This window comes from Phyllobates terribilis, unplaced genomic scaffold (genome assembly GCF_046119375.1).
Source record: "Phyllobates terribilis strain yellow unplaced genomic scaffold, ASM4611937v1 Scaffold_33__1_contigs__length_13283291, whole genome shotgun sequence".
NCBI lineage: Eukaryota > Metazoa > Chordata > Amphibia > Anura > Dendrobatidae > Phyllobates > Phyllobates terribilis.
Window position 1 is genome coordinate 13,223,919 of NW_027362793.1, and position 14,338 is coordinate 13,238,256.

General features: G+C 44.7%; 1 protein-coding gene across 1 annotated transcript; it reads left to right on the forward strand.

The window, feature by feature from the left end:
* Window positions 1–11,602: 11,602 nt before the first annotated feature.
* Window positions 11,603–12,532, forward strand: LOC141180621 (olfactory receptor 1L4-like). The gene has a single exon (XM_073660701.1). The coding sequence runs from the start codon at window positions 11,603–11,605 to the stop codon at window positions 12,530–12,532; it is 930 nt and encodes a 309-aa protein (XP_073516802.1).
* Window positions 12,533–14,338: the final 1,806 nt, after the last annotated feature.

Here is a 14,338-nt window from a genome sequence, read left to right on the forward strand (position 1 = left end):
CCAGATGAGCCGAGTTCATGTCCAATGAACTCGGCTCACCTCATGCACGTCACTGACAGCGTGGGAAAATTCTCACGCTGAAGCGGATTGCAGGAGAATTTTCCCACGCTGTCAGTGACGTGCAGGAGGTGAGCTGAGTTCATTGGACATGAGCTCACCTCATGCACATCACTGACAGCGTGGGAGAATTCTCCTGCACTCAGCACTTCAGCGTGAGAATTTTCCCACGCTGTCAGTGACGTGCATGAGGTGAGCCGAGTTCATTGGACATGACCTCGGCTCATCTGGATGCCGTCACAGCGAGACAGTGAGGAGCGCAAGCATGCCTGCGCTTCTCAGTGTCTGCGGGATGACAGACTGGATGGCAGCGTTCTGCTGCGGTCCAGCCAGTCATCTCGATGTAGCAGAGCTGAAGCTGTCGTGGGAACCATGGAAAGGTAAGGATGAGGTTGGTTTATTATTTTTCTTTTATTGCAGGAGATCGTTGGCTTCAGCTGGAATGGGTGTGATGGTAAGTATGGTTTAATTTAGAACAATAAAGAATTGTGTCTTTATTTCAATTAAAGGACTTTATTCTGGGTGTTGTGTTTTTTTTAAATACTTTACTAGAAATTCATGGCGGTCATGCCTAATACTGGCGTGACCCCATGAATTTTGGGCTTGGGGCCAGCTGATAATACCAAGCTGGCCCTAACCCCTTTATTACCCAGTGAGCCACCGCACCAGGGCCCTGGATGAGTTGGGTACAGCGCCAGAAGATGGCGCTTCTATGAACGCGCCATTTTCCGGGGTGGCTGAGGACTGCAATTTGTAGCGGGGGGGGGCCCAGAAAGCTTGGGCCTCCCTGCGCTGCAGATTCCAGCCCCCAGCTGCCTAGTTGTACCTGGCTGGACACAAAAATAGGGCGAAGCCCCACGTACTTTTTTTTTAATTATTTCATGAAATTCATGAAATAATTAAGAAAAAAAGGGCTTCCCTATATTGTTGTGTCCGGCCAGGTACAAATAGGCAGCTGGTGGATGGGGCAGCCCGTTCCTGCCTGCTGTACCTGGCTGGACACAAATATAGTGCGAAGCCCCACTTCAATTTTTTTTAATTATTTCATGAAATTCATGAAATAATTAAGAAAAAAAGGGCTTCCCTATATTGTTGTGTCCGGCCAGGTACAAATAGGCAGCTGGTGGATGGGGGCAGCCCGTTCCTGCCTGCTGTACCTGGCTGGACACAAATATAGTGCGAAGCCCCACTTCAATTTTTTTTAATTATTTCATGAAATTCATGAAATAATTAAGAAAAAAAGGGCTTCCCTATATTGTTGTGTCCGGCCAGGTACAAATAGGCAGCTGGTGGATGGGGGCAGCCCGTTCCTGCCTGCTGTACCTGGCTGGACACAAATATAGTGCGAAGCCCCACTTCAATTTTTTTAAATTATTTCAGGAAATTCATGAAATAATTTAAAAAAAATTGACGTGGGGCTTCGCACTATATTTGTGTCCAGCCAGGTACAGCAGGCAGGAACGGGCTGCCCCCAACCACCAGCTGCCTATTTGTACCTGGCCGGACACAACAATATAGGGAAGCCCTTTTTTTCTTAATTATTTCATGAAATAATTTAAAGAAAATTGACGTGGGGCTTCGCCCTGTTTTTGTGTCCAGCCAGGTACAACTAGGCAGCTGGGGGCTGGAATCCGCAGCGCAGGGAGGCCCAAGCTTTCTGGGCCACCTCCGCTGCAAATTGCAGTCCGCAGCCACCCCGGAAAATGGCGCGTTCATAGAAGCGCCATCTTCTGGCGCTGTACCCAAGTCATCCAGGGCCCTGATGCGGTGGCTCACTGGGTAATAAAGGGGTTAGGGCCAGCTTGGCATTATCAGCTGGCCCTAAGCCCGAAATTCATGGGGTCACGCCAATATTAGACATGACCACCATGAATTTCTAGTAAAGTATTTAAAAAAAACACAACACCCAGAAAAAAGTCCTTTAATTGAAATAAACACACAATTCTTTATTGTTCTAAATTAAACCATACTTACCATCACGCCCATTCCAGCTGAAGCCAACGATCTCCTGAAATAAAAGAAAAATAATAAAGCAACATCATCCTTACCTTTCCATGGTTCCCATGACAGCTTCAGCTCTGCTACATCGAGATGACAGGCTGGACCGCAGCAGAACGCTGCCATCCAGCCTGTCATCCCACAGACACTGAGAAGCGCAGGCTTGCTTGCGCTCCACACTGTCTCTCTGTGAGGGCATCCAGATGAGCCGAGTTAATGTCCAATGAACTCGGCTCACCTCATGCACGTCACTGACAGCGTGGGAAAATTCTCCTGCACTCAGCGCTTCAGCGTGGGAGAATTCTCACACTGAAGCGCTGAGTGCAGGAGAATTCTCCCACGCTGTCAGTGATGTGCAGGAGGTGAGCTGAGTTCATTGGACATGAGCTCACCTTATGCACGTCACTGACAGCGTGGGAAAATTCTCCTGCACTCAGCGCTTCAGCGGGAGAATTCTCACGCTGAAGCGCTGAGTGCAGGAGAATTTTCCCACGCTGTCAGTGACGTGCAGGAGGTGAGCTGAGTTCATTGGACATGAGCTCACCTTATGCACGTCACTGACAGCGTGGGAGAATTCTCCTGCACTCACCGCTTCAGCGTGAGAATTTTCCCACGCTGTCAGTGACGTGCATGAGGTGAGCCGAGTTCATTGGACATGAACTCGGCTCATCTGGATGTCGTCACAGAGAGACGCTGAGCAGCGCAAGCAAGCCTGCGCTTCTCAGTGTCTGCGGGATGAGAGGCTGGATGGCAGCGTTCTGCTGCGGTCCAGCCTGTCATCTCGATGTAGCAGAGCTGAAGCTGTCGTGGGAACCATGGAAAGGTAAGGATGAGGTTGCTTTATTATTTTTCTTTTATTGCAGGAGATCGTTGGCTTCAGCTGGAATGGGCGTGACGGTAAGTATGGTTTAATTTAGAACAATAAAGGATTGTGTCTTTATTTCAATTAAAGGACTTTATTCTGGGTGTTTGTGTATTTTTTAACTTTGACTATGGGGTTAGTAATGGGGGTGTCTTATAGACGCCTCTCCATTACTAACCTGGGCTTGATGTCAGCTGGCATTATAAGCTGACATCAACCCCAACCCTATTACCCCCTGCCACCGCACCAGGGCAGCGTGGAAGAGCGAGGCTAAGTGCCAGAATTGGCGCATCCTATGAATGCGCCATTTCTGGGGCGGCTGACGGCTGGTGTTTCTAGCCTGGGAGGGGGCCAATATTCATGGCTTCCTTCCTGGGCTATTAATATCAGCCCCCAGCTGTCTGCCTAGCCTTTGCTAGCTATTAAATTAGGGGGGACCCCACGTCATTTTTTTGGGGGGGTCCCCCATTTTAATAGCTAGTAAAGGCTATGTATTCAGCTGGGGGCTGATATTAGTAGCCTGGGAAGCTCCGTGGGTATTACCCCCTTCCCAGGCTTCAAACATCTGCCCCAGCCGTCTGCTTAACCTCCGCTAGAGCCTAAAATTACGGGGAACCCCACGCCAATTTTTTTAATAATAAATCCTTTATTTTAATACTAAATGACAAGTACAGTAACCAACACTATCACTGTACTTCATATATATGTGACTGACATGTTTCTATCTATCTAATCTATGTGTGAAGCTCTATTCTGTCTGTTATAAATTGTCGGGTACCGCTGCTGAATTGCCGGCCGGCTTTTTTAAAGAGATGGTGCATGAAAACACTATTATTTTTTTTGATAAATCCTTTACGCTAAATGACAAGTACAGTAATCAACACTGTCACTGTACTTCGTATATATGTGGCTGACATGTTTCTATCTATCTAATCTATGTGTGATTCTCTATTCTGTCTGTTATAAATTGTCGGGTACCGCTGCTGAATTGCCGGCCGGCTTTTTTAAAGAGATGGTGCATGAAAACACTATTATTTTTTTTGATAAATCCTTTACACTAAATGACAAGTACAGTAAGCAACACTGTCACTGTACTTCATATATATGTGGCTGACATGTTTCTATCTATCTAATCTATGTGTGATTCTCTATTCCTTCTATTCTAAATTGTCGGGTACCGCTGCTGAATTGCCGGCCGGCTTTTTTAAAGAGACGGTGCATGAAAACACTATTATTATTTTTGATAAATCCTTTACACTAAATGACAAGTACAGTAAGCAGCACTTTCACTGTACTTCGTATATATGTGGCTGACATGTTTATATCTATCTAATCTATGTGTGAAGCTCTATTCTTTCGGTTCTAAATTGTCGGGTACAGGTGTATGCCGCTGCTGAATTGCCGGCTTTTCATGTTTCACTGTTGGCACTGTTCCCATCGATTTGGGCAATCACTGTAATGCCACAACCACCATGGCTGTGGCATTACAGTGAGTGGCAGACAATCCCTGCATGATTGGTGCTCTAAATAGCGCCAGACATGCAGGACACGCTTTTGGTGCACGAACAGTTATCGAACATAACCTCGAACAGCCGAATTTTTTGCAAATCGTTCGGGTTCGTCGAACAACTCGAACACCGCCCAAAACAGCTCGAATTTGAGATTGGCGAACAGTTCTAGTCGAACACCGCTAATCTCTACCCTCTAAGTCTCCTGTGGCGGTTGGATTTTTTTTTGTAAAAAAAAAGGACGGCGGTTTACGTCCTTGTCTGGATTTTCGTGAGATTAACAAAATTACGGTACGCAATCCTTACCCACTGCCATTGATTCCTGATCTGTTTAACCAGTTATTGGGGGCCAAGTGGTTCTCTAAAATTGACCTTAAGGGGGCATACAATCTGTTGCGCATGAAGGAGGGTGATGAATGGAAGACTGCTTTTAACACTCCTGTGGGTCATTTTGAGAATCTGGTTATGCCTTTTGGTCTTACTAATACTCCTGCATTTTTTCAGAATCTGATTAATGACATCCTTAGACCTTTGATCGGTAAAAATGTGGTTGTGTATTTGGATGACATTTTGATTTATTCGCCAGATCTGGAGTCTCATTGGCGGAGCGTGCGTGAGGTATTACAGTTATTAATGGACAATTCGCTTTTTGCCAAGCTGGAGAAATGTGAGTTCGCTGTACAGAGAATTAGTTTTTTGGGCTACATTATCTCCAGCAAAGGTTTTGAGATGGATCCGGTTATGGTTCAGGCTGTGCAGGAATGGCCTAGGCCTATTGGTTTGAAATCGATACAGAGGTTTTTGGGTTTCGCCAATTACTATAGAAAATTCATAAAAAATTTTTCTAGTATTGTCAAACCTCTGACTGATCTCACCAGGAAAGGTGCTGATGCGGTTCAGTGGTCTTCTGAGGCCATTGAAGCTTTTGTGTATCTCAAGGAGAGGTTCACCTCTGCTCCCATCCTTATGCAGCCTGATGCTACTAGGCCGTTTTTGGTTGAGGTTGATGCTTCCTCTGTGGGGGTTGGCGCAGTATTGTCTCAGGATAACGGGGATGGATTACATCCCTGTGCCTTTTTTTCAAAAAAATTTTCGGAGACTGAATTGAATTACGATATTGGTAATCGGGAATTATTGGCTATTAAACTCGCATTTGAACACTGGCGCCACTTCTTGGAAGGTGCTGAATTTCCCGTTCAGGTTCTTACGGATCATAAAAATCTGATATATCTTGATGCTGCCAAGCGCCTGAATGCCCGTCAGGCTAGGTGGGCACTGTTTTTCTCGCGGTTTAATTTCTCCGTTACTTACATCCCTGGTACTAAGAATGTTAAGGCGGATGCCTTGTCTCGCAGTTTTTCTCCCATAGTCGGTGCTGAGAAAGAGGAAAACATTTTACAAGAAGGTGTTGTGATAGCTGCTTTAGACTCCGTTTTGGAAGATGAGATTCTTAAAGCTCAGGAGAATGCCCCATCTAACACTCCTCATGGGAGGTTGTTTGTGCCTGGGACCTTTAGGAGAGATTTGTTTGTTGAGTGTCACGAATCTCGGTTGGCAGGTCATCCCAGAATCTCTGAGACCAAGAGACTGGTGGGTCGCAGTTTTTGGTGGCCTGGATGGCAGAAGGAAGTCATTAAGTGGGTGCGCCAATGTACTATATGTGCTAGATCTAAGTCCTCACATACTCCTGCTGCGGGGTTACTTTGTCCTTTGGAGGTCCCCAGTGCTCCTTGGACACATTTGGCTATGGACTTTATAACTGACCTTCCCCCCTCTGAGGGTTTTACTGTCATCTGGGTGGTCGTGGACCGTTTTAGCAAGATGTGTCACTTGGTTCCCTTCGTCAAACTGCCCTGCGCTAAAACTCTCGCTAAGGCCTTTGTCAAGGAAATTGTCAGACTTCATGGCGTTCCTACTGACATTGTTTCTGATAGGGGTCCTCAGTTTGTCGCTCGTTTTTGGCGTGCCTTTTGTGACAGGTTGGGAATTCATTTGTCGTTTTCGTCCGGATATCATCCTGAATCTAATGGCCAGACAGAAAGGAAAAACCAGGATGTTGAGCAGTTCTTGCGTTGTTTTGTGGCAGACAATCAAGAGGGGTGGTCTGAGTTTCTGCCACTTGCCGAATTTGCTCTGAACAATCATACATCTTCTTCTGCTGGTTGTTCGCCTTTTTTTTGTTGTTCTGGGAGACATCCGTCGTTTGGGTCGTTCTCCAAGTTGGGATCTGCCGTGCCTGAGGAGGAGAATTTTTCCGGTGATTTGGAAAGAGTTTGGACGGATGTGCGTGGTAATCTTCAGGAGGCCAACAGAAAATCTAAAGACTACTTTGATAGGAAACGACAGGAGGTTTTGTTCGCTGTTGGTGACATGGTTTGGTTGTCCTCTAGGAATCTGCGGTTGAGGATTCCTTCTAAGAAATTGGGTCCCAAGTTTGTAGGGCCCTTTAAGGTGCTTCAGGTTGTCAACCAATCTGCTGTTAGGTTGGAGGTTCCTACCTCCTGGAGAATTAATCCGGTCTTTCATGTCTCTCTGTTAAAAAAAGCTGTTGTGTCGGATGGTGACGCCTCTGCCTCTGTTCCTCCGGTGGTGGAGGACGGGGAATATGAAATTTCTCGCATCCTTGACTCTAGACGGTATAGAGGTAGTTTGCAGTATCTTGTGGCCTGGAAAGGTTTCGGACCCGGGGATAACTCTTGGGTGAGGTCAGATGATGTTTCCGCGTCCAGACTTATCAGAGCGTTTCACAGGAGATTTCCTGATAAGCCTGGTCCTAGGGGATCCGGAGGATCCTCTTAGAAGGGGGGGTACTGTTAGAACCTTGCTGTTAGGTTTTTTTTCCTTTGCTGGTCACATGACCTTGTTGGCCTATTTAATCCTGCTCCGCCCTTCTGGCTTTGCTGGACTTCATTGTATATCTACTTTCTAGCTAGCCTGTGCTCTGTATCTAGCTCTGTTAGTTTGCTTGGTCTACGGACCTCTATGTTCTATCTATTTTGTTTGTTCGTCTGTCTGCTACTATTTCTGTTAGGAGGTGTCCCATATTCCTCCCAGTCCTTAGTACTTGTAGGGAGTCCCTCCCCACATCTATAGGTCTCCGTACAGACTAGATTAGGACTTTAGCAGGTCTGATCGCAGGATCAGGTTCCCTGTTACATCGTAGGGATTCAGCTGAGTCCTATAGTAGGGACAGATCTCCTCTCTTTCCTTAGCTTTGGTAGCAGAACATAACAGGAAGTTCTTGACACCCCTGTTCGGAAAACATATCACCGAAGTCAGACAGGTTTTCAAGCCAAGCAGAGATTGGGTACCCACCCTGACTAGCCAGGTGTCCAAGCAGTGTCCTTAACAATACTGGCTCCACTTTACCTCCTCCCAAGTCGAACAGTCTACCACAGGATTGTGCAGCGTAAGCCAAGGTAGTCCAAGAAACACAGTAGAGGGCAAGCCCTCTAGCACATAACAGTCAATAAATTCTGAGTGCATTGCCCCTACCTGTAGATGTAACTCGCGAACAACCTGAGTAAAATGCCCCTGGTTCTAGGGTGCAGAGTCAGGGGTATTGGTCTAGACAGTTTATGTGCTTCGAGGCCCTGGACCTACCTAGCGTTAATTAAATTAAATTAAACCCTACCCCACTGTCCAGAAAGTCTGAAATAACCACCTTATTTTTGCCAAGATGGATCTCGGCCGGTAAAAAAAATTGTACCCTAACCACAGAGGAAATATGTACACCCGGGTTGCCAACCCCACCGCAACCCGGGCTCCTTAGTTTTTCAGTGGCTGTTTATGGTGTGATATGAAGGACAAGCACCCACAAAATTACCCTTTCCACCACAAAAGAAACACAATAGAACGAGTTGCCCCACTCAACTGCTTGGGTTCCTCAGTTGACTGAGACCTAGGTCCCCTTTACCCTGGGTCCCCCGCAAATTGGAGTGTCCCTTTATGTCTCTGGCGAAGACTGCAGTCCATATGGATAACCAGAGACATGGCCACCTCAAGGAAAACCGGAGTCTCATACAGGGCAAAGGCATCCTTTACCCTTACAGATAACCCTGGACAGAACTAGCTATGGAGCTGGGGGTCATTCCACTTAGTATCTGTGGACCACCTCCGAAACTCAGGGCAATACTCCTCCACCAATGGGTCTCCCTACTGAAGCTGACATAGCATAGACTCGGCCAGTAGACGCAGTTAGAATGTTTGTATATGACGCAGCTCCTGAAAAAATTCATCAACCGTCCGAAGTGAATTTGAGTCTGCCAGGAGAGAAAATGCCCAGGCTTGAGGGTCACCCTGAAGAAGCGAAACTATGGTCCCCACCTGTAGCTCCTCAGTTCCTGAGGATGTAATTTAAAGTAAAGCTTACAGGGCTCTCTGAAAACAACAAACTTGTCTCGCACCCCAGAGAACCTGTCAAGCAAAGTGAACTTGGGCTTCACCAGGGGTTGCCTGGGAGTCGCAGTCCCTAAACCAGAAGTGTTTGTGTGCTGCAAACCAACAGTGCGAAGATCTGCCACCTCCAGGCTGAGCAGCTGCAGTTGCCCAGCCAGAGCAGTCATTGGTCAAATGGTATAAGCCAGTGTTAACGCCACGACACTGTTGTAGGATATCCCGGGGATAGGGCTCCTTCCCTATCCCTAAAGCTAGCGGCACCCTAGCTATCCCTGCTCCCCAAATTACTTCTCATGAAGATGCCAGAGCCAAGTGCCTTGCTGAGCTCTTAAATCAGCCCTTATCTGTCCCCTCCGAGTGAAGTGGGGAGTTGTAGTGTATAAGAATACACAAACCAAACAAACAAGGGAAGACATACAGGGATAAATGAAAATACCAATCATACAAATATGCACTCACAAACATCAGAGTGGAACACCGGGAAATAAAGGAAGGAAAAAACAAATAGGGGAAGATGAGGATATGCACACAGGCAAATCACTAAGCAACAGTCTGCAGAACAACACTCCAAAATGCCTCCTCAAACAGCCAACACCTACAACTCCAGAACCAGGCAGTATGAAACTAACACTGGCAATCCCAGATTTCCAGAGGAGAGTATATATAGCAGAGGGGAGTGGCCAACACTGAACAGCTTAGACCATCAAAGCCAGAAAGCTCCAGGAGCTCAACTTCACAGATTAACCCCTGCACAACTAGCATGAAGAAAACCTGCACTGTTTAATATGATGGTGAAGTGCTTCTAATCAGTGCAGGAGTACGTGAAATCAGACACCTCAGACTTCTGGCTCCTCTGTCGTGGTAAACCCATGACAGAATGTACACAGTAACTCAACAAGCAGAATAGCGAGTGCAGCTCTGGAGTATAATACAGGATGTAACTCAGGATCAGTACAGGATCAGTAAGGTATGTACACAGTGACTGCACCAGAAGAATAGTGAGTGCAGCTCTGGGGTATAATACAGGATGTAACTCAGGATTAGTACAGGGACAGTAATGTAATGTATGTACACAGTGACTGAACCAACAGAATAGTGAGTGCAGCTCTTTGGTATAACACAGGATGTACCTCAGGATTAGTAATGTAATGTATGTACACAGTGACTGAACCAGCAGAATAGTGAGTGCAGCTGTGGAGTATAATACAGAAAGTAACTCAGGATCAGTACAGGATAAGTAAAGTAAAGTATGTACAGAGTGACTGCACCAGAAGAATAGTGAGTGCAGCTCTGAAGTATAATACAGAATGTAACTCAGGATCAGTACGGGGTCAGTAATTTAATGTGCACTTTTTAATCAAAGTGAACTGTTCTTCTGAACAATGTCTCAATCGACCCATATTTTCCAGGCTTTCAAGGAGAAATGCATGTACAACATGTGCTGGCTTCACCCTTAAATAAGGGCCTCCTGATTCACACCTGTTTCTTCACAGAATGATTGACCTCACTAATTGACCTTCACACTGCTATTATTTTGAACACACCCCCGTACAATTAATTATTCAAATACACAGACTCAGAAACCTGCAGATCATGAATGCGGAGTCTGGTGGTTTTCTTAGAATGTACTGCACCAACTGGTAAATGGTTTGACATGTGGTAATGTAATTTATACCAAAAACAGTGATTAATCTGGTTAGTCATATTGGACTGCTATCATTTTGAACGCTACTGTAGCTCAGGATCAGTATTATTGCCTGGTTTGGACAAAACATTGAGACTTTAGAATTATGGAAAGTTGTTAAAGCAACAATATCAATGCGTAAATAAATAATAAACCAGGGAGAAGGTAAAAATAACATAATGATCTGCTTTACAAAAAAAAAAAACATAATGAATCCTAATTATAATAATATATGGAGACATAATGTAAATACAGCAGATGTTAGTGTTATCGTTTCCCTATGGGACTCTCCTGTTAACACCTGATATAGAACAGACAGATGGATCACACTATAAAATCTCTCTCCTTAGTCTAATTATTCCCCCAGTAGAATTTGTCCCAGTGTCTGATATCCCCATGAGGATCAGTAGAGTATAAATATCCTCCTTTATTTCTTCCTCTTCTAACAGAAATGTAAGTCAGGTTACAGATATATATTGGATTTACCCGAGCATTAACTTGGGTAAGAGATATTCTCTTTTGCACCTATTTCTCCTGATTTCGATTTATTTAAAACTTATTTCATGAATTTTATGACCCACTGGAATGTAACTTGCCTTTATGTAAAGGAACGAGAGAACTTCATGAAGCTCCAGACAATTCAGCTGCAGGTGAGGCAGAGGCACCATAGACTGGGCCATAAGAAGCATCAGCCTTCCACGCCACAGGCTAAAGTTTTAGAAAATGCTCACTCCATGAGTTATCCAGATGAATTGAGCAGAGGTCCTCCAACTAGAGGTTCTCCATTAGTATTATACTAGGAGACAATATACTGCAACCCTGATTGTGCGCACCTGCATTTTATCCCGGTACACGCTGGTCAGTGCATTCATCGAAAGTTAGCACTCAGCTCCCTGTTTCTATGCTTTACGCTCATGTAGACAAGTAAGTGAGATGAAAAAATTTCTATATCTAGTGCTGATGGAAAGACGTTCTTGTAGGTAGGATTCTTTTGTGTTGGTACAATCTATCAACGTGTTTTAAGTCCACACAAGTCTCTTTGTGAGCTTTGTACTCAAGTCAGGCTCTTCTCTTACAGTGTTCCTCCAAAATGTGATGGCGAACTTCACTTCCCCGGTATATTTCCACATTGTGCCATTTTCATGTACCTCGGAGGATAAGCTACTCATTTCCGCGGTGTTCACCTTCTTATATCTATTCGGAGGAGTTGTGAATGCCGCTACTATAGCAGTCATATATAGAGATAGCCATTTGCACACCCCGATGTATTTACTCCTATGTAACCTATCTATAGTAGATATCTGCTACACCACAGTCATTATTCCAAAGCTGCTGGAAATGTTATTATCCGGAAAAAACTCCATGTCTTTCCGTCAATGTTTCACTCAGTTGTACTTTTTTTTCTGGACCGGAAGTACAGAAGATCTGTTGTTGTTCGCTATGGCCTACGACCGATATGTTGCCATCTGCAACCCTTTACGCTATCAACTTGTCTTGAGCTGGAATACTTGCATCTTGATGATCACTTCTATATGGTTTGGTGGATGTTTGAATGGTTTCTTCCTTTTACTTTCATTCACAGGATTGTCCTTTTGTCGTTCTGATACTATTCAACACTTCTTCTGTGACTCTAAGGCCCTCACCAAGATCTCTTGCAGTGGGACAAGCGTATTTTCTATTGTCATGTACATAGAATTCGTTCTGTTTGGGCTTTGCCCATTTGTATGCACTGTCGCCTCGTACGTGAAAATTATCAACATCATCCTGTGCATTAAATCTATGGATGGAAGGAAAAAAGCCTTCTCCACCTGCACATCCCACCTCACCGTCCTCCTGATCTACTATGTCACAGTGGCCGTGGTGATAGTAATGCCAGAATCACAGTACGCAGACCTATTGGAACAGGTCTTCACAGTCCTATATGCCACAGTCGCACCCATGGTAAATCCACTCATATACAGTCTTAGGAATAAAGATGTTAAGAAAGCTTTGCTGAGATTAGTTGGGCTAAAGTCAAAAATCTAAAGGTAAAATATACACTTGTTAAAAAGTAATATTCAGGCATTGCCTGTCACCACCGAATTGTGTGAACATAAAGACATGATAGGTTTCCTTTGTCACATCTTTCCTTGTTCAGGTTCATTGCTCTATGCTCTCTGTGAGGCTGACCACATAAACACATTGCTGTACTTATATTGTACAGATAATGGGACTCAGATCTGCTACTTCTGAAGTTTCATTTTCATGCAGATTCTTATTTCTGAAGTTTCATCTTCCAGCAAATCTGTGTTTCTGAAGCTTCATCTTCCAGCAGATCTGTGTTTCTGAAGCTTCATCTTCCAGCAGATCTGTTTCTGAAGCTTCATCTTCCAGCAGATCTGTGTTTCTGAAGCTTCATCTCCCAGCAGATCTGTGTTTCTGAAGCTTCATCTTCCAGCAGATCTGTGTTTCTGAAGCTTCATCTTCCAGCAGATCTGTGTTTCTGAAGCTTCATCTTCCAGCAGATCTGTGTTTCTGAAGCTTCATCTTCCAGCAGATCTGTGTTTCTGAAGCTTCATCTTCCAGCAGATCTGTGTTTCTGAAGCTTCATCGTCCAGAAGATCTGTGTTTCTGAAGCTTCATCTTCCAGCAGATCTGTGTTTCTGAAGCTTCATCTTCCAGCAGATCTGTGTTTCTGAAGCTTCATCTTCCAGCAGATCTGTGTTTCTGAAGCTTCATCTTCCAGCAGATCTGTTTCTGAAGCTTCATCTTCCAGCAGATCTGTGTTTCTGAAGCTTCATCTTCCAGCAGATCTGTGTTTCTGAAGCTTCATCTTCCAGCAGATCTGTGTTTCTGAAGCTTCATCTTCCAGCAGATCTGTGTTTCTGAAGCTTCATCTTCCAGCAGATCTGTGTTTCTGAAGCTTCATCTTCCAGCAGATCTGTGTTTCTGAAGCTTCATCTTCCAGCAGATCTGTGTTTCTGAAGCTTCATCTTCCAGCAGATCTGTGTTTCTGAAGCTTCATCTTCCAGCAGATCTGTGTTTCTGAAGCTTCATCTTCCAGCAGATCTGTGTTTCTGAACCTTCATCTTCCAGCAGATCTGTGTTTCTGAACCTTCATCTTCCAGCAGCTGTTTCTGAAGCTTCATCTTCCAGCAGATCTGTGTTTCTGAAGCTTCATCTTCCAGCAGATCTGTGTTTCTGAAGCTTCATCTTCCAGCAGATCTGTGTTTCTGAAGCTTCATCTTCCAGCAGATCTGTGTTTCTGAAGCTTCATCTTCCAGCAGATCTGTGTTTCTGAAGCTTCATCCTCCAGCAGATCTGTGTTTCTGAAGCTTCATCTTCCAGCAGATCTGTGTTTCTGAAGCTTCATCTTCCAGCAGATCTGTGTTTCTGAAGCTTCATATTCCAGCAGATCTGAGTTTCTGAAGCTTCATCTTCCAGCAGATCTGTGTTTCTGAAGCTTCATCTTCCAGCAGACCTGTTTCTGAAGCTTCATCTTCCAGCAGATCTGTGTTTGCAGCAGGGCTGTGGAGTCGGAGTCGTGGAGTCAGTGCTCATTTTGGTGGAGTTGGTATAAAATGGACCGACTCAGACTCCTAAAATCTATAATAAATTGGGTACAGTAGTTCAATGCAGAATGTGCTGAATATTTTTTAATAGGAATTTGGGAAAGTTATAAAATGTCCTATAAATGGCTGTTCTATTCCTGATCTAAGGCTACATTCTCACACAGAGTTTTTGCTGCATTTTTTGAGGATACGTTTTTCAGCTGCAAAAGCAGATCAGCTTTTTAAAAAACCGCATCACCTGAAAGGTCTTTGAGATCATAGATAATGTTTTCAATAGCAA

Excerpts from the sequence above, each read along its gene's own strand:
- LOC141180621 (XM_073660701.1), top strand. The coding sequence starts at position 11,603 with ATGGCGAACTTCACTTCCCCGGTATATTTCCACATTGTGCCATTTTCA.